This window comes from Henckelia pumila, chromosome 4 (assembly GCF_033568475.1).
Source record: "Henckelia pumila isolate YLH828 chromosome 4, ASM3356847v2, whole genome shotgun sequence".
Classification (NCBI taxonomy): domain Eukaryota; kingdom Viridiplantae; phylum Streptophyta; class Magnoliopsida; order Lamiales; family Gesneriaceae; genus Henckelia; species Henckelia pumila.
In genome coordinates, this window is record NC_133123.1 from 138,180,393 (window position 1) to 138,199,446 (window position 19,054).

Consider the following 19,054-nt stretch of genomic DNA (forward strand, 5'->3'; position numbering starts at 1 on the left):
ATTCCGCAATTTTATTATTTGAGCCATTAATCTTGCAAATGCCACATTCCGAGTTGACAATAAGCATACATGTGACCATATGCTAGAGGCATCGATCAATACCATAAAATATCGAAATGGTCTACATGGTGGATGAATTGGCCCACAAATATCACCCTGAATGCGTTCAAGAAATATGAGCGATTCTGTTTGGATTTTAGCTGGCGATGGTCTTATAATAAGTTTTCCAAGAGAACATGCTTTACATTGAAACTTATTATTCTGAAAGATCTTCTGGTCTTTCAATGGATGACCATGCGTATTTTCAATAATTCTTCGCATCATTATTGAACCAGGATGTCCCAATCGATCATGTCAATTTGTTAATATTGAAGAACTATTAACCATCATATTTGATTCGATTGGACTTATATGTGTATAATATAATCCAGTAGGAAGCATTGATAATTTTTCAACCACATATTTCTTTTCTGATTTATATGTGGTAAGACACATATATTTCTGATTTCCATAAGTTATCGTCTCAGTATCATATCCATGAGAATATATGTCATTAAAACTCAACAAATTTCTTTTCGATTGTGGTGAATATAAAGCATCATTTATCAGAAATTTTGTACAATTTGATAACAAAAATTGTGCTTTACCACAACCTTCAATCAAGTCTACAGGACCTGATATTGTATTCACCATTGTTTTTGTTGGTTTTATTTCCAAGAAATATCTTTTATCTCGCAGAATAGTGTGTGTTGTACCACTATCCGGTATGCAAATTTCCATGATATTATTTCCATGTTTGCTCATAGCATTTTTCATATCAAACTTCACAAAAATGCAATAAAAAAAAAATTAAGTACAATACAAATGCAAAATATAACATGCTTTATAATACAAGAATGCATGAAAAATACAAATTTGTTACAATCTAGTCCCACCAATCTTTTAATCAATGTCTTCGAAATCATTCAAAAAATCTGCAGCATTGAAACTAGTTGAACCAATTAAATGGTCACTATCTTCAACAAAATTGGTCTCTTTTCCTTTCCCCTTTGTCGATTCTTTATAGAGCTTACATAGGTGCTCAGGGGTTCGACAAATATGTGACCAATGCCCTGGAGTGCCACATCTATAACAAACACTCTCAGATCTTTTTGAGTGATTTTTATTTTCACTCGTATTTTCATACTGCCTTTTTGGTGGGTGGTTCGTGACGTTATTTTGAGATAAGTTATTGAAATAACTATCTCGATTATTTTCATATCCACGGCCACGGCCACGACCACGACCGTGATAATTTTTACGTCCACGTCCATGCCCACTTCCTCGACCTCGTCCACGACCAAAATCTGGTCTATGCCTTTGATTTTGGTTTTCATTTTTTATTACGATATTTGATTCAGGAAATGCCGTTGATCCATTGGATCGGGATTGATGATTTCTTATTAACAATTCGTTGTTTTTTTTCGCCACAAGAAGACATGCAATGAGTTCAGAATATCTCGTAAAACCACGCACTCTATATTATTGCTGTAGAGTTATATTTGATGCGTGAAAAGTGGAAAATGTTTTCTCAAGCATTTCCATCTCTGTGACTTCAAGTCCACAGAATTTTAATTGCGAGACTATTCGATACATCGCAAAATTATAATCACTGACTTTTTTAAAGTCTTGGAATCTCAAAGTATTCCATTCATCACGGGCGGTCGGAAGTATCACTTCCCTTATATGCTCAAATCTTTCTTTCAACCATTTTCATAAAATCATTGGGTCTTTTTCTGTGAGATACTCACATTTCAACCCTTCATCAAGATGTCGGCGTAAGAAAATCATTGCCTTTGCTTTATCTTGTGAGGTTGATATATTAATTTCTTTGATGGTATCACTTAGACCCAATGTAGTAGCCCAGTTCCAATTTACAAGATTAATTGGTTAATTATATTTTATTAACAAGAGCACAAGTTAAGATCAAGAACATATGACATAAGTAGCTCGGGTCGGTCATGGTTGTTCAACAATAGCTCGGGCATTGAGCAAGAGCTCGGGCATTGAGCTAGAGCTCGGGCTTGGAGCTAGGGCTCGGGAATGTGTTAGTGCTTGGCTCGGGTCGGGGCTTAGGGTGCTCAAGAAAGTGATGTGCAAGGCCAGGGTAGTGTTCGGTCATGGGAAGAATACATGGTATTCAGGTCGGGAATGGACACGTGGCTGGAGCTAAAACACGATTAGTGTCCTGCTAGGTGTCATGCACTCGATTGACACCTGTCCCGGCTCATCCTCTATAAATAAAAGTCGAGGGTTCGGTCATTTTACACCATTTCATCTCACTTCTTAGTTTTACTCGGACCAAGGAGTAGCTCGGGAGCTCGGGAAAGAGTAGCTCGGGAGTTCGGGAAGCAGTAGCTCGGGAGCTCGGGAAAGAGTAGCTCGGGAGTTGACCAGGAACAGTTCAGGTTGGGCTTGACCAGGAGCAGTTCAGGTCGGGCTTGACCAGGAACAGTTCAGGTCGGGCTTGAAGGGAGAGGTCAGGTCGGGTTAGTCTTGAGACCAGGTCGGGTCGGGACTTGAACCTAAGGCAGCTAGGGGTTGTCTTCTTCCAACTTAGTTCAGACTTCGGTGTTAGGTACGATAGTACTATTCGAGATATCTTGACTGAGTATGCATGTATTATGTGACTGCATAATTTATATGTCATTGATTTATGCTGCATTCATTTGCATATTGAGCTATCTCCTTCGAGATGTATATTAGTAGGGTTGTACCATATCCTGTTAGTGGATGGACTTCCATCGATTTGGGTCCGACATATCCACTGGTATATTGGTATGGGAGCCACCTCCTGAAGCGACGGCACAACGTGCTACATACCAGGACCCGGTCTGTCTCTTTTATCTGATCTTTGACCTCGAGTTATAGGGAGTTCACTTTGCATGCATGTATACTCATACTCTCGTACTGAGCGTTTTATGCTCACGTCTCGTACTTTGTGTTTCTGGACACCCTATTCCATGGGGCAGGTTTGCGATTGGACGAGGCGGGTGGTTCCAAGAGGGGCTAGACAGCGGTTGGTCAGCTAGAGCTTCACTTAGGTTTTTATTTCTATTGTTATCGAATTGATATAGCTTTTCGATATGGTTGTATAATCTAATTGGATTTTTACAGATTCCTTTCCTTGGGATTGTAGTATTTGTAATGTTTTCGCAGTTTATTCTGATATCTGTTTAATTAAGTTAATTGCATGCCTAAGTTCTGTTTAGTAGGTGATCCGGGTAAGGGTCACTACATTTATGGTATCAAAGCATGCAATAAGATTCTTTGGGACATAGTATTGAATTTGGGTTATCCTTTGTAGGATTTCAAGTTAGATTCAATAACGATAGCAGTATCAGGAATTGGAATAGCAGGATGTCTAGGCTTTTCCAAGATCGTCATTGCCAAGATTGGCAGCATAAGTTTGTATTATGTGGATCCCAACAGGATGAAGCTGGTAGAGAAGATCCAGTTTTCAACGCCAGGTGCTTCTCCAGGTTGAAAGGAATGTGTGACATGTAGTCATCCATTCTGAGTCGACCAAGAAAGCCATCCCGGAAGACTCTCCTCTAGTAGTTGGAGAGATTGACGGGAAAATCTTGTCTTATCTACCAGATAAGGAACCCAACAATATTGGAAGGATCCGGTAGATTAGCAAGATTTTATTCTTTGAAATCTTGTGAGGTAGAAGTTCTGCTGACATGAGTAGCAGACGGAAAACTTCACGTTCAAGATCAGTAGATAGAATGAAAGACTTCCGCATGAATTTAAATACTGTATTTGGTTGTAAACAGTATTTCAGTTGTAATCAGATGTATTAAAGATTTCAGTATTTGATGTACTCAGTTATTGTTGTATTGTACATCTTTCAGTGTAATCTTTTGATTAAGTTATGTATTACATGGGATTGTAATAAAGATTGTATTAGAACCTGGATTTGTGGTTCAAGTGTTGTAATCTTTGAGATTAACTTGGTTATTTTGAATAAAAGACTGATCATTGTTTGAAATGAGTACTTGGGAATTTTGCAAGTTTTCAATGAATAGTTCTAGATGTTTTACATAGAATATTTTATTAAGCCAAGTGCTTGCCAGGGATGATGTGACTCATCAATACGCATGAATGTTTGTTCTAGACGTATTTTCTTAGAACAGTTGGCTGCTTTGATCCTTTTAGGTTGTTACCTAGTGATGATGGATTTTCATCAGGATGACAGATTAACTAATACCAAGAGTTGTGGATTGTGACCAGTACTAGACATGAGGGGGTGCTACCCTTAGTCGGTTATTCCTTTGGAAGTTTATATACTTCGGAGATTGTTTGGAGGCCTTGGTGCTCCAGGGACTATATAGGAAAGGCTACTCAGTTTAGAAATTTGGCAACAGTCACAACAGGGTATGACTTTGGATAGGACAGATACCAGGTGTGGTATCAAGGTTTAGTTATCGTTTATTTGAGATAAAGATGTTCCGTTGTCAGAACAGTCTTGGAATGGATTTTTCCTTGACAAGTAATTGTTCTGAGTAGATAAGTTTTTGATCTTGATTTGTGATATCGGGATTTAATCCAGGAGATTAGTTGAATTGATATTCAACAGGATTTAATTATCAGATGCTTGCAGACTCGGGATTTGAGTTGTGCCTCTACAGAGAATTTTCCTTGACCAATGATTTTGGTCCAGAAAGGAATGATTGCATAATATTAGAGACTCAGGGATGAGTTATGCCAGGGTGCTTTTGACTGTCGGGTTCCGAGATGGTATAGTAAGTGCGACCTTATGCCGATGTACTTTGGAAGGATTCTTTTGTTCCAGTTTGGCATTATAGGAAGACTTACCTCAGTCTCGTTGTTTGTATAGTCATAGCAATAAGTATAATTATCAGGAGAATATTCAGGATTTATTTGAGTCTTCTGGAGTTATACTTGGTATTGGATTAGTTCCAAGGGATTTGAGTTATCATCTGACTTCATCAGAGATACAGACTTTCGTTTTCGTGGACAGAATAGTCTTGGAAAGGATTCCTTGACAAGTGAATATTCTGGATGGGTAGTTCTCGCATGTGATACTGGGGGAGAACCAGGAGGTTTTACCAGTATTGTCTGATTCTATCAGAGGTATTTTAGTGATCAGGATCTTGATTACGAGATGAACAGGAAATTCTAAGTGATGAGTTTACTTAGGTAAATTTTCCTGTAAGAATTGGAATTCAATCGATGGATTGTCAAGCAAAGAAGAATTTTATCAGGGCACTGTGATGACTTATACTAGGAGACGTGAACTGTGATCAACGATAGACATGGGAGAGTATATTTCCATTGATATTCTGGAAGTTTTTTGTACTTCAGGAAAGGATGGAAAATTTACTCAGTCTAGAGATCATTGCAACAGTTACGTTAAAAATATAGTTTGGTGTCAGTTTGATAACCTTGAAAAGATACTCGATTCTATTGACAGATGTCATGAGCCTGCTAAATTACAGCATGGATTCATCAGTATGAGAATTCACTTGGTTAGTGAAAGCTGGGCACTTAGGTGTTCATGTATATTTTGAAATGGTCAGTTATACTGGTGCAAGTTTGGTGCCCAGTGACTATTTGCAATTTTATCTGAGCCAGCTTTGTATTCGCAAATTCGAGATGCTCAGATGTCTGATTCGAAGACCCAACGTTTGGCTCGCCTAGCCAACGAGGGTAGTACGTCTGGATTTCACTATCACTCAGATGGTTTTCTGTGTTTGTCTGGTAGGCTTGTGATTCCGGAGGATGAAGAGTTGTGAGATGATATTTTGTCTCAGGCGCATCGCACTAAGTTGAGTATTCATCCAGGGAGCAACAAGATGTACAAGGATCTACGTACTCGTTTTTGGTGGAAAGGAATGAAACGTATTGTGTATCAGTATGTTTCGAGATGCTTGGTTTGTCAGTAGGTCAAGGCAGAACACCGACGACCCGGAGGTTTGCTTCACAGTCTGCCTATTCCTGAGTGGAAATGGGAGTTGATCACGATGAATTTTGTGACTCATTTGCAATGACCTCGAGGAACTGTGATGCTATATGGGTGGTGGTAGACCGACTCACCAAGTGAGCACATTTCATTGCCTATAGCCGAGAGTATTCTGTGGATCGGATGACGCGGTTGTACATTCAGGAGATCGTTCGACTTAATGGAGTGCCTGTGAGCATTGTCAGTGATCGAGACCCCAGGTTTACTTCTAGGTTCTGGGGGAGTGTTCAGAGTGCGATGAGTACTACTCTCAGTTTGAGTACTGCTTATCACCCGAAGACAGATGATCAGTCAGAGCGCACTATCCGTACTTTGGAGGATATGCTTCAAGCGTGCACTATGGACTTTGGTTCAGCCTGACAAGATCATTTGCCTTTGATTGAGTTCGCGTACAACAACAACTATCATACTAGTATTGGGATGACACCTTTTGAGGCATTGTACGGGCGACGTTGTCGTACTCCACTCTTTTGGGAAGAAGTGGGGGAGAGACAGGCTGAGGGACCGGAGTTTATCCAGCAGGGGTAAATATTGTTGATCAGATTAAGAAACGGATTTAGACTGCATAGGATCGTCAGGCCAGCTATGCCAACACCAAGCGTAGGCCTTTGCAGTTCGATGTCGGGGAGAAAGTGTTTCTGAGAGTGTCACATTTTTGCAAAATTCTCAGATTTGGCCTTAAGGGCAAGTTGTCTCCCAGGTTTATCGGTCCGTTTGAAATCTTGGAGAGCATTGGCGATTTGGCTTATCGACTAGCTTTGCCACCGCATCTTTTCAGTATTCACGACGTGTTCCACGTATCTCTGTTGCGACGGTATGTGGTGAATGAGTCTCATATTCTGCAGCGGTCTGAGGTTCAGGTGAGCAAGGATTTGACCTATGTTGAGAAACCTATTCGTATCGTGGATCATAAGGATAAGGTTTTGCGGAACAAAGTCATTCCTATGGTTTTAGTTCAGTGGCAACGTCGAGGCACTGAGGAAGACACTTGGGAACTCGAAGACTGGATGTGCACATAATATCCTGAGTTGTTTTGATTTCATTTTCGAGTTGTATTCAGTTGTAAACGTTTGATTAAAATAAAGAATGTTTCTGATTTCTGTATTACATTCAGTACTTAAGATCTTATTTCGAGGACGAAATATTTTAAGTGGGGGAGAATGTAGTAGCCCGGTTCCAATTTACAAGATTAATTGGTTAATTATATTTTATTAACAAGAGCACAAGTTAAGATCAAGAACACATGATATGAGTAGCTCGGAACGATCATGAGTAGCTCGGGTCGGTCATGGTTGTTCAACAATAGCTCGGGCATTGAGCAAGAGCTCGGGCATTGAGCTAGAGCTCGGGCTTGGAGCTAGGGCTCGGGAATGTGTTAGTGCTTGACTCGGGTCGGGGCTTAGGGTGCTCAAAAAAGTGATGTGCAAGGCCAGGGTAGTGTTCGGTCATGGGAAGAATACATGGTATTTAGGTCGGGAATGGACACGTGGCTGGAGCTAAAACACGATTAGTGTCCTGCTAGGTGTCATGCACTCGATTGACACCTGTTTCGGCTCGTCCTCTATAAATAGGAGTCGAGTGTTCGATCATTTTACACCATTTCATCTCACTTCTTAGTTCTACTCGGACCAAGGAGTAGCTCGGGAGCTCGGGAAAGAGTAGCTCGGGAGTTCGGGAAGGAGTAGCTTGGGAGCTCGGGAAAGAGTAGCACGGGAGTTGACCAGGAGCAGTTCAGGTCGGGCTTGACCAGGAGCAGTTCAGGTCGGGCTTGACCAGGAACAGTTCAGGTCGGGCTTGAAGGGAGAGGTCAGGTCGGGTCGAGACTTGAACCTAAGGCAACTAGGGGTTGTCTTCTTCCAGCTTAGTTCAGACTTCGGTGTTAGATACGATAGTACTGTTCGAGATATCCTGACTGAGTATGCATGTATTATGTGACTGCATGATTTATATGTCATTGATTTATGCTGCATTCATCTGCATATTGAGCTATCTCCTTCGAGATGTATATTAGTAGGGTTGTACCCTATCCTGTTAGTGGATGGACTTCCATCGATTTGGGTCCGGCATATCCACTGGTATATTGGTATGGGAGCCACCTCCTGAAGCGACGGCACAACGTGCTACATACCAGGGCCCGGTCTGTCTCTGTTATCTGATCTTTGATCTCGAGTTATAGGGAGTTCACTTTGCATGCATGTATACTCATACTCTCATACTGAGCGTTTTATGCTCACGTCTCGTACTTTGTATTTCTGGACACCCTATTCCATGGGGCAGGTTTGCGATTGGACGAGGCGGGTGGTTCCAGGAGGGGCTAGGCAGCGGTTGGTCAGCTGGAGCTTTACTTAGGTTTTTATTTCTGTTGTTATCGGATTGATACAACTTTTTGATATGGTTGTATAATCTAATTGGATTTTTACAGATTCCTTGCCTTGGGATTGTAGTATTTGTAATGTTTTCGCAGTTTATTCTGATATCTGTTTAATTAAGTTAATTGCATGCCTAAGTTCTGTTTAGTAGGTGATTCGGGTAAGGGTCACTACACCCAATGACTCAAGATGCATCTCTACATCGAGAGTCCATGACATATAATTCTTTCCAGTGATATCGAGCGCAGCGAATTCAATCTTTGCCAAATTTGACATGGTGATACTAGAAAAATAAAAATGCATTTTATTAGTTAATTTCCATTAATATGACAATACAAAATAATGGAAGAACGAAGATTACAAGTGCGTGTACAAATAGAGAAAAAGTATGTGGTAAAAAATCGCTGGTGAGTACAAAACTCGTGAGCATGATGATCATAATCGTTATGAAAAATAGCTATAGAAATGCCATCATCTTCATCTTCGAAAAATTGAGGAGAAATTATTTTGAGAGAAAGAGTGAATTTGGTGTGATTGAAAATGAGTTTGAGTGAACATATTTATAGGGCGAAAACTAGCCGTTCGTTACCGTTGGGATAAGAAAAAATCGAGTATGTGTTGAATAAAAATTCGTGATAATCATGTGATGTGTTGTGAAAAAGTAAAAATTTATGGTAAAAAGTAAAAACTTCAAAACTCAAAATATATCAAACTCTACACTTTATAATATTTTTCTCTCAACTCAATTGTATTTTTCATCACAAATGAAGACCTATTTATAGATCCACATTTGAGATTAGTCCAAAAATTAAAACATCATCATTTACATCATCACACACTAATTTTCCACATTTTACAACTCAATATTCAACATTCAATATTCAATATTCAACATAATAATAATAATATATTTTTCAACATAAATAAATATATATATAATTTTGATATAAAACAATCATTATAAGCATAAACTGACGTAACATCTCGTGCATCCACTAAGTAAATACTGAAAAAGCCTATGCTACCCCCACTGCCCTTGGGATAGCATAGACTTTCCCGTAAATACCATATCAATCGGTACTCACACAAATACTCACCATCGTAATCATTAATAGAAACTTTACTTGGAAATTTATCTATGATTGTCTCTCCCGAAACTATCATATACCTTGTTTGACTAAACTGTTAGCTGTATTTGCAACATAAATGGTTATTGAATCTCATTATGTTTTTGAATACTTGATACTGTTTTCTTTTATCGAAGCCCAAATTTACAGAAATACCAGAACTCTTGTTTTTCAAAATAAGGACTTCCAGAAAGGGACAAAGAAAATATTAACAAAATTTCATACGTGACACCAACTACGTCCTATATGGAATGAGCAATCACACCATCTAGATTACAATAAATAATCAAATTTTATGTATAGAGCTGAAGAGATATTACAACTTTCAGCTGTTGTGTAATCAAAACAGAACATTCCTGGAGTAAAAACTTATACGGAATGATCATTTCAAGTTTTCTACTCATCAAAGATGTTCATATTTCAGAATAAAACCGAACCAGACGCAGACAATGTAGTGGTAATTCGAGTCGCCACTCTTTCTGCTTTTTGCTGAGCGGCCGGCCTTTACCTGATTTTTCTCTATTTACTCTTACATCTGCTAAGCCCCATATGCAAGTGTTAGCCTCTGAATCGAAAGATATAAGCCAGAAGATTCCATCATGCTCGGATGAAGAACCAGTCTCCGCTGCTTCAGTAACATATTGTACATACATGTTACGCTCCTTAAACCTGACAAGATCTTGAGGAATTCTAACCACCCTTTCAACACCAGGAGATGACACCTAAAATCAAACAAACAAATAGTGTTCAGAGTAAAATACAATACATCATGCCTCATAAAATATAACCTTGTTGGGGAATAATTGCTTTACACAATTTAATTGATGTAATAACAGCAAAATAAGAAGGTAGATAAGATATATAAATATAACCTCTAGCACTATGTTCTCAGGAATAGATCCAGCAGATTCTGCTTCATCGAGCCGTGCTCTAAATTCAGTTGAAAAACTTTCAATGTCCATCATAGTGGGCGAACCGGACCTGTGAAACATATGACCGAAAGATGTTACCTACATCAACAATATTGCTTTTAAGGAAGCATTCAGCCTTAAGAAACTGTAGACCCGAAATTTCACAAGCAAAGCAATGTAAGCATAGAGCGAGCATCCAAACACTACTGGAAAATAAATAGGGAATGAAACTCGTAATTGGTGGATATGCAATTACCACAAGAGGACTAGGATTAAGATACAAAGCACGGGGCATATTGAAACGAGAAAAAAATTAGCCTGGGAAGTAGACATAAATATGCAAGAGGATGATCTTCTGGATGTTGACCTCGAGGCATAGATGATGATGACTGACCTTATTTTTTGTTTTTAACAGAATTTACATATTATTTCGCAAGGCAGACATTGGATTAGTAACTTCCTGGAAACATAAGTTAAATTTCGTGAAAATGTTTGCTCTAGGTAGGGCTGTCAATAAAAGCTTATTCCTTGTTCGCACAGTGGCTAAACACTCCAGTCACAGACATGCTCCTGACCTACTGAGTTAGTGTTTGGGAGTGTTTGGGAGAGCTTATAGAAGCAACTTCTCTGCATTTACTTAACAAAATTTCACACCATTTCAAAATTTTGTAAAAAGGAAAAGCTAATAAATGCTTTCTAGAATCTCTTCAAAACACTACCTGAAAAAACTGGTGATGAAGCAATATCATAATAACTTCAAAATGGCTACCGGAACACTCAACCAAGGTTCGCACTAAAGGATATGACTCGTTCTTGATTAAAAACCCCACTATCTATTTTATTCCATCTACCCAGATTAAATAAAAATAAAATGAATCCCGGATAATCAGAAGAATTGTAGTTTCTTACTTATTTGTGAGCCTCTCGATTCTAACTTGGATACTCCCATTTAACAGAGTCCTAAAAGCATAGATAGCCAGTTCTCCATCAAATGACACGGCAACTTCTTCAGCAATTTCTAGAGCTTTTTTATCCCAGCCAGTACCAGCTAATGATATCCCACCTCCTCCAGCTCCATCTCCCGCCTACAAGCTCTCAAAAAGTTTTACCACATAAAAAGGTTGAAAGAATCGATCAAACCCCACGAAAAGGAAAGAGCTGAATACAATTATGAGAGAAAGTACAAGTAGTTCGACACATACAGAAGGTTCGGCCTCTTCTTCAAAATACCCATCCTCAAAATAATCCTCGTCATTTTCCATATCCTCTGCATAATCAAGAAATTCGCTCAAAATATAATCATGTGTTGAGCGACAAATCTGAAAAAAGGAATTATCTTTTGTATGAAAGAACAAGATTAGACCCAAAATGAGCCTAAAAAAAAGAAAGCATTAATCTAGTAGAACAAAAAAATCACTACATTTCAAAGCAAACAGCTCGGTTAAAGAGAGGATGATTATGAATCAAATCACCATTTTCAAACTCATCAAGAAAAGAATCATCTTCTATATCCTCATAATCATCATCAAGGAGGGACACCTCTTCGACAGTGGATGGCTTTATAATCGGTTCGAACTCGGGATTCTTCTTCTTCGCAAGAGCAACGAAGGGCCTCGAAGAATTATTGAGGAAAATCGAGGGACAAAATGAGGAAAAAATATGACTAAAATCCCTGGGTGGTCTCTGTGGTGCAGAATTAAGAAGAAAGCGAGTTGAATGAATAGAGTTCATGGATGTTTTCAGAATGGACTTGGTGGAGAATTCTTTCAGGATCAAAACGACGTCGCCTGGTTTCCCTTACGTGGTATTTCATTTGGTGGGCTCCGTGTCTTGCTCAGCCCAAACTCTTTGATCCATTTATGTTTGGCTCAGATAATATTATTAAATATTCTCTCAGAAAAATGAATAAATTATATATAATACAAGTTTTTTTTTTTTTTTTTGGTAACAACCAACTAAATTTCATATATCACACTAATAATCCACAGTTTACAAAATTTCGGAAAAATAAAAGGATAGCATTAAAAAAATCTAGATGGTGTGTAAATTTCTTTGAACCAGTATCAACTCATCTTTCTTTTTTTTTTTTTTTTATGGAAATTTTAAAATTTTATTAAAGATTCGTAGTTTCACGAATTACAAATCGATCCAACCACAAAGTAAAATTCTCAGACACCCATAAAAAAAGTGTAGGAGAAGAATAACGAATACGAAAAAAATATGAATTATGTGGAAACCCCTAGATGGAGCAACTTTGAGACCTTATCATATTGCAAATAATTCCCCAAGTATAATTGAATCTGGCATTTGTATTTTGTAGCGTTTTACCGAATGCGCAACTCATCTTTCTTTCACAACAATTAATTTAGTATTGCATTAAATTCTACTGTTGGATATGATCATTGTACTTCAATATAGTAATCACGAAAATATTACAATTACTGTGTTGTAATTTGGAATGTGGAAGTTAATTGCTGCATCTTTCAAGTTCAGAGGTTGATTGTCTTCGATATGACTTATTCTTTGATACGAGGACGAGATGATGAATAATATCCTCCGCACTAAACGTTACTCCAACAATTATTAACATGGATTATAATGAAATATCAAGAAGCTTTGAAATTGATTGTTTTCTTTTTAAATCACGCTTTGAAAATAAAATCAAGAAAGCTAACATCCGCTAAGAGTTAACTCATATTACACATACTGTTAACAGGTGTTAAGACTTGAGAGTTCCACCAAATATTTTCCTGGAATGAATGTGCAATCCCAGAAACACCGAGGATAAAAATCATGCAAGTGCGCAATATATTGACTACTGGATCAAAAATTCCATGCCAAAACTGGTACTTATTATATAATAACAGATGAAGGGTTCAACATTCAATTCAAGACTCCGTCTTTCGACAGCGCTCCACGTATGCCTGCAGAATGACAACAGTAAAGAGTATTATCATGTGAAACACCAGACTGAACAAATAAGGTGTTGGCTTATGGTCAAAGAGGAGAAAACACTCGAATACAAGTAAATGGAGAAGATTTTCTATATCACATTGGGGTGGGGACTTTTGCCTTCAACATGATTTTGAACCAATTCATCTACCTCATTCGGACAAGTTTATGCCACTACACAATTTAGGGGTTGGCTGAATAGAGAGGATTTTAGGCAACCTCATCACGTATGATAAAAACCAGATACTGTGTATGTAACATGCCAGAAGAACGAGTCAAATACTGTATGCAACACCGGCCATTTTGACTCACGGAGTGAATTTCATAGGGCAATGTTAAAGGAAAGAGATATTTCATTGGAAGATAAAGTGACTCGTGAGGGGAACAATAAAGTTCGAAATGCCCATGCCCCCTTTTACCTTTTGTAATGTGTTTAGGGTTATGCACATTTTCTATTTAGGTCACAGCAGCAAGAGGGAACAGGGAAAGACCATAATTAAAAATGTGTGCCAAAAAAAATTTATCGATCAGGCTGACCAAGTTTTTGCTTCGAAATGACCACACATAGAACTGTTCAGGAGTAGATGGCAAGGACTAACCTGCACAAGTTTGGTGATTTTCGGTTTAGAGCATGACAAATAATGTTCGACTTTTTCCTGTGTCTTTGGAACATGATCAGCTTGAATTGTACCAGTCACTTTGTCAACCACCTTTTTCACTACTGTTTTATGAGCCTCCCGACTCATTCGACCTTCCTTCCATGTAGGCTTCAATATCTCCTTCACAAATTCTACAAGAGAATTTTTAAATAAACGCATTCCCTTTTCATCCTTTGTAGCATTTCCCCCTTCATTTTTCCCATGGCCATCCAGAGTTTCTGATGCCTTGTTCTCTTTATCTTCTTTGCTTTGCTCACCAAGGGCTTCATTTTCTGGTTTGGCAGTTACTTCATCTTGCTTCAACGTCACATGTTCTCGATGATTCACCCCCAAATTATCAACTTTCATGCCAACAGATAAAGGAGATGATTGCTTCATATGTTTCTGACTATTCTGTTCAGTTCCCGTGACTAAACAACGATTGCTGAGCTCGATAGCATCCGTTCCATTTTCCAAGGGATTAAACATATCGTGGGAAACCGCGACAGGACTCATTTGTGCATTTATTGTATTTACAAGGGGGACATGACCCCAGGTATCAGAAAAAGAAGGCATCACCCCACTAGAATTGGGGGGATCAATGCTTTGATATGCTTGTGCTTGTTCATTCACAAATCTGTGTCCCAAAAATGTAGCAGGATTTTCAGTCACATGACCAACTGGTTGTTCAGGGATAACAACTGGAGTGTTCGTCGCTCGAGTAGAGTGCTCACTGGTCAACAAATTTGGAAAAAATTGAAGGACTTTTGATTCTGACATTTTAGGGGATTTAATAGCTTTCTGATGGTTCTGCATCTCAGCTTGCAAATTCAAAGGCACGGCTATCTTCGTCTCGGGCAGATTCAAGTCGGCAACAACTTCATTTGATAGCATAGGATAGAGCATATTCCGCCCTCTTATAGTTTCATTTGAAATTGAAGAATGCCCAAGAAACATTCTTTCACCCATTTCATTCAAGCTTTGCCCCGAGAAAAAATCAGTATGAGTGGTTTTTTGGGAGTTCTTTACCCCATCAAGAACACCGGAGACAAACTGATTCACAATATCATTGTGTAACATTTCTGGATGCTGCTGTTGAATATGTGAAGTGGATGAAGCATTCTGTTGCAAGGGTTTGACAGAGAAACTGTGATGTCCCTGCAGTGAATTCTCTTGTTGGACATTCAAAAATTCATCCTGGTTTTGCAACTGAGAGTTGTGTAAGATGAGTTGTTCTAGTTTGTTTGCTACACTGGCCTTAACCAAAGATTCAGTATAGCCTATGTCTTGGTCATGACTGCTACATTCCCTGGGAGGAGAAGTTCGTTTCTCTCTATTCGAAGGTCTCTCTTTCCAATCCAGTACTCCCCAAGTTTTGTCCTCATTTTCAATCCCATTGCCCATTTCATTGCTAACATCACCAGTACTTTTTATGTCTGCTAAATTCTTTTCACCCCAACCAACAGTGTTCACAGCATCCGAGACTCTCATAACATCATCCGACCAGTTGCTCTTGTCATGCAAACTGCCTATGTTAATGACTTCATGAGAAAACCTGCAATTATTCCTATCACACTTCCCTGCAGCAAAAAATTTGCAGATGGGTTTCTCGTATTGGTTCGACCGATGACCGCTGTCCTTGTCAAAAGATCTCACATTGAAACTTTTGCCAAAACTCTCACCAGAAGCAGAATGATGAGAAAATCTGCAAGAATCTGCCCAGCGACAATTCCCCCTAATGAAGTCCTTGCAGGGGAATCCATCTCTATTTTTGGTTAAGAACTGCTCATCCTTTCGACGATTAGGTTCAGAATCATCATCATGCATTTCATATTCAGGACCTCTACTGTAAGCATGTTTTGAAGTACGGATTCGATCTACTTTATTTCTCCAACTTTCTGCAGGGTCATCTTCCAAGCGATCCCCATCCCTATGGCTTATATTACTAGGATGAAGAAATCTACATTGGCTGCCTCTCCTGCAACTTCCTGCGACAAAGTCTCTACAATTTTGAGATGATTTATCCGGGCCTCTTGTTCTGTCACTCCATCCATAAGACTGGCGTCTATAATCTTCGATTGGACTACGACTTCTGCTTTGACCCCTTGCACTGTCATTACTTCTGCTTCTACTCCTGCTCCAGCCTCTCCCCCGCTCCCTTTCCCTACCTCTACCCCTGCTCAAGCTCCTACTTCGACTCCTGCCACTTGTCCTGCCTCTGCTCGGGCTTCTGCCTCTTGCAGGGTACCTATTTAATAACAGTAAAAGAATAATCACTTCAATCCGAGATCAGCAACATGGAACATGACTTGTATTTTTCGGCTAAATAAGAGCATAAACGATACAGAAGTTCAAAATAATTCATTGCCGTGGAGAGCAAACAAAAATTGAAAGCCTCCTGCTATTCACTATTTTATGGTTACATGTAACATTTCAGATTTTGGATAGGAGCATATTGTTCTAAAGTATTCCAATTTCCAACGACAATATATATGGTATGGGGAGCACAACATTACAATAATTAATACAAACACAAATTGATTTAAAGAAAACTCTCTACATCAACATCACACAATCATCAATTATTTACTTCAATAATGGCAAAACAAGATGTACTGTAACATACCTACGTGAATGGCTTCGATCATCTTCAAAACTGTTGTTACAGTTACGCCTTTCCATTCCATCAAATCCTGGAGACATGTTCTTGAAATATCTGCTAACCCCACCTATTTCCTTAGCTTCCGAAGCATCTTGTCGTCTTTTGACAAAACCATCACCCATTAGTACAGTTGGGTATTCTTCATTACTTTCCCAAGAAGCTCGTCCAGAATTATCCAGAGACTTTTGTATGGAAGATGTTCCGGATGAAGACAATCCGTGATAACGCCTGTCATCATAATTACAATGGCGTTCCTTTCCAGGCCAAGAATTAGACTCATTCATACCTGGCAGGTGTTTGGCCTCTTCTTCCGTATCCCAAAATGATTTACGTTTTCTCCTTTCACTCATAGGGAACTTACACCAACTAATTCCTGCAATATTAATATAAATGTGCGCAGCAGAATCAGTCAAAAAGCTCACCAACAAAAGTAGCTTTTTTAAAAATCTCCATCACAAGCTTGTTGAAGCACATTTGCAGTCATGTCTGCCAAGAAAGGAATAGCCGTACAAATTTTTTGATGTTATATAAAGGTAACCTGAAGAATAAATAACTAAAATTTACCAATACTAGTCTAGGCACAAAAGTTGATTGTAAAGCATAACTGCGACTACAAAGAGAAGTCAAACCACTAACCAGTTTCGAAATACTTGAGTTTCCATAAGACTGGAGCGATGGTACAGAAGTGAATAGTTTAAGAGATCGTTAAAAGATTAAAACTTCCAATCCTTAACCAATATGACTCTTCACAAACTGACAAACTGACTCTAAATAGTATAAAACATGAAAACTTAGCCCAGAAGTGTCATCATATGCCACAACCACTTAACTCTACGTACGCAATAGCCTTGTGCCACCCCAAATCAATGAGGGCAAAAACTACTCAAGCATAATATATCCAAAAAAAAAAAATCAAAAGTTTACCCTGAGTTTACATAAAAATGACTATCACTAAGCTACATGGCTTCTCACTTCTAAGAATCGCATTCTCATCAATCAGGAAAAAAATAGCAAGAACCCTCAAACTGTTCTCAGAATCTAGAATCGCATTCTTATCAATCAGAACAAACACAAAAACAGCAAGAACCCTCAAACTCATGCCATTGGGAAAATTCATCTTCACCACACAAAAGCAAGTCTCACTTAATTGCGCAGCCAAACAAATTTATTGAAAAATCCAGTATATCCCGAGCTGCTCTCCATTTACATAGATGCGCCTATATACTAACTAAAGATTGTTACTTCGTAGAAGTGCAGCCACAATTCAGTACCGAATATCATTGAAACAAAGAAAAAGAAGGAAAGATGTTCGTCACTATTAACAGTAAGCAACACATGATGCAACAGGCTTCCGTAAATGTTTAACTAAATTGAACACCAACTTCAGCAGCACTCGACGCCAACAGAAAAGGGCAATCTTCCTTCAAGATTTACGATCTCCTTCACACTAATTTTTCCAAGAAAAAGGACATAATGAAACCCTAAATTACATAAACGGAGAGGGTCAAGAAACAAGGGAAAAAAAAAAACGGAAAAGGCCAACCTTTAAACTGAGTCGACCAAGCCCGCCCACGCGAGTGATTGATGCTGAGCGAATGAAAAATTACAGGAAAAAAAAAATAAAAGAAAGAGGGACTAGGTTTTCACAATGGAGTGGTGATTTGCGATAATTGGAGTTGATGCTCCGAGGTGTGCGTTAAGATGAAAGTAATCTGGCAAGAGTAATTACGATCTGTCTGTACGGTGAATCGCATGACGTCACAAATAACGTCAGATGTTACTAATTGATTTTTTTTTTAGGTGACACTAATTTAGTAATTTATCAATTTCATTGATATATGTACGTAATCACAAAAATATAATTCACAACGTTATATTATATGGTAGAAATTCAGTATTAAAAAAACAGGCTATTTATTTTGTATAATAATTTCATGGATTTATGTTCGTGAGACGTGTTAATTTGATCTTATTTTTTATGAGTTGAGTCGAATCAAAAATTCATTTTATAAAATTAGTTCGTGATATAATCTCATAAAAACTTTTGAAAGAAAAAAAATATATAGAAATTCATAGTCGTCCAAAAATACATTATTGGTTCTTTTAATAGCGTATATTTCTATTAATATGTTAAATTTCTGATTTCAATAAAAAAATATATATTATCTCAATATAGTTGACAAATTAAAATTGAGATAACTTGTAACTCGACGTAGTTTTAGCTATTTTCTTTGGCGGATTACGAACACTTGTTAATTGGAAAATGAAAGATTGTTTAGTTTTGTACTAGACTTGATTTCTTCATTTGATATTAATTTTGGTTCTTCTTTTTTTTTTTTCTTCAACTCTCAATAAATTTAGAGCAAA

General features: G+C 38.2%; 2 protein-coding genes across 5 annotated transcripts; both read right to left on the bottom strand.

Moving 5' to 3' along the window:
• Positions 1–9,723: 9,723 nt before the first annotated feature.
• On the bottom strand, positions 9,724–12,185 carry LOC140866597 (uncharacterized). The gene is made up of 5 exons (XM_073271623.1): positions 11,908–12,185; positions 11,638–11,702; positions 11,345–11,520; positions 10,397–10,505; positions 9,724–10,246 (listed from the first exon to the last, which is right to left on the bottom strand). The coding sequence occupies exons 1-5, from the start codon at positions 12,164–12,166 to the stop codon at positions 9,938–9,940; spliced, it is 918 nt and encodes a 305-aa protein (XP_073127724.1). The 5' UTR covers positions 12,167–12,185; the 3' UTR covers positions 9,724–9,937.
• Positions 12,186–13,069: 884 nt separating this feature from the next.
• On the bottom strand, positions 13,070–18,379 carry LOC140864289 (zinc finger CCCH domain-containing protein 55-like). Of its 4 annotated transcripts, none has more exons than XM_073268377.1 (5): positions 18,231–18,379; positions 18,070–18,134; positions 16,652–17,060; positions 13,987–16,273; positions 13,070–13,359 (listed from the first exon to the last, which is right to left on the bottom strand). In XM_073268377.1, the coding sequence occupies exons 3-5, from the start codon at positions 17,035–17,037 to the stop codon at positions 13,324–13,326; spliced, it is 2,709 nt and encodes a 902-aa protein (XP_073124478.1). In that variant the 5' UTR covers positions 17,038–17,060; positions 18,070–18,134; positions 18,231–18,379; the 3' UTR covers positions 13,070–13,323. The 4 variants fall into 4 exon arrangements, with proteins under 4 accessions (XP_073124478.1, XP_073124477.1, XP_073124476.1 ...); XM_073268376.1 differs by having other exon boundaries at positions 17,324–18,134; XM_073268375.1 differs by having other exon boundaries at positions 16,652–17,225; positions 17,324–18,134.
• Positions 18,380–19,054: the final 675 nt, after the last annotated feature.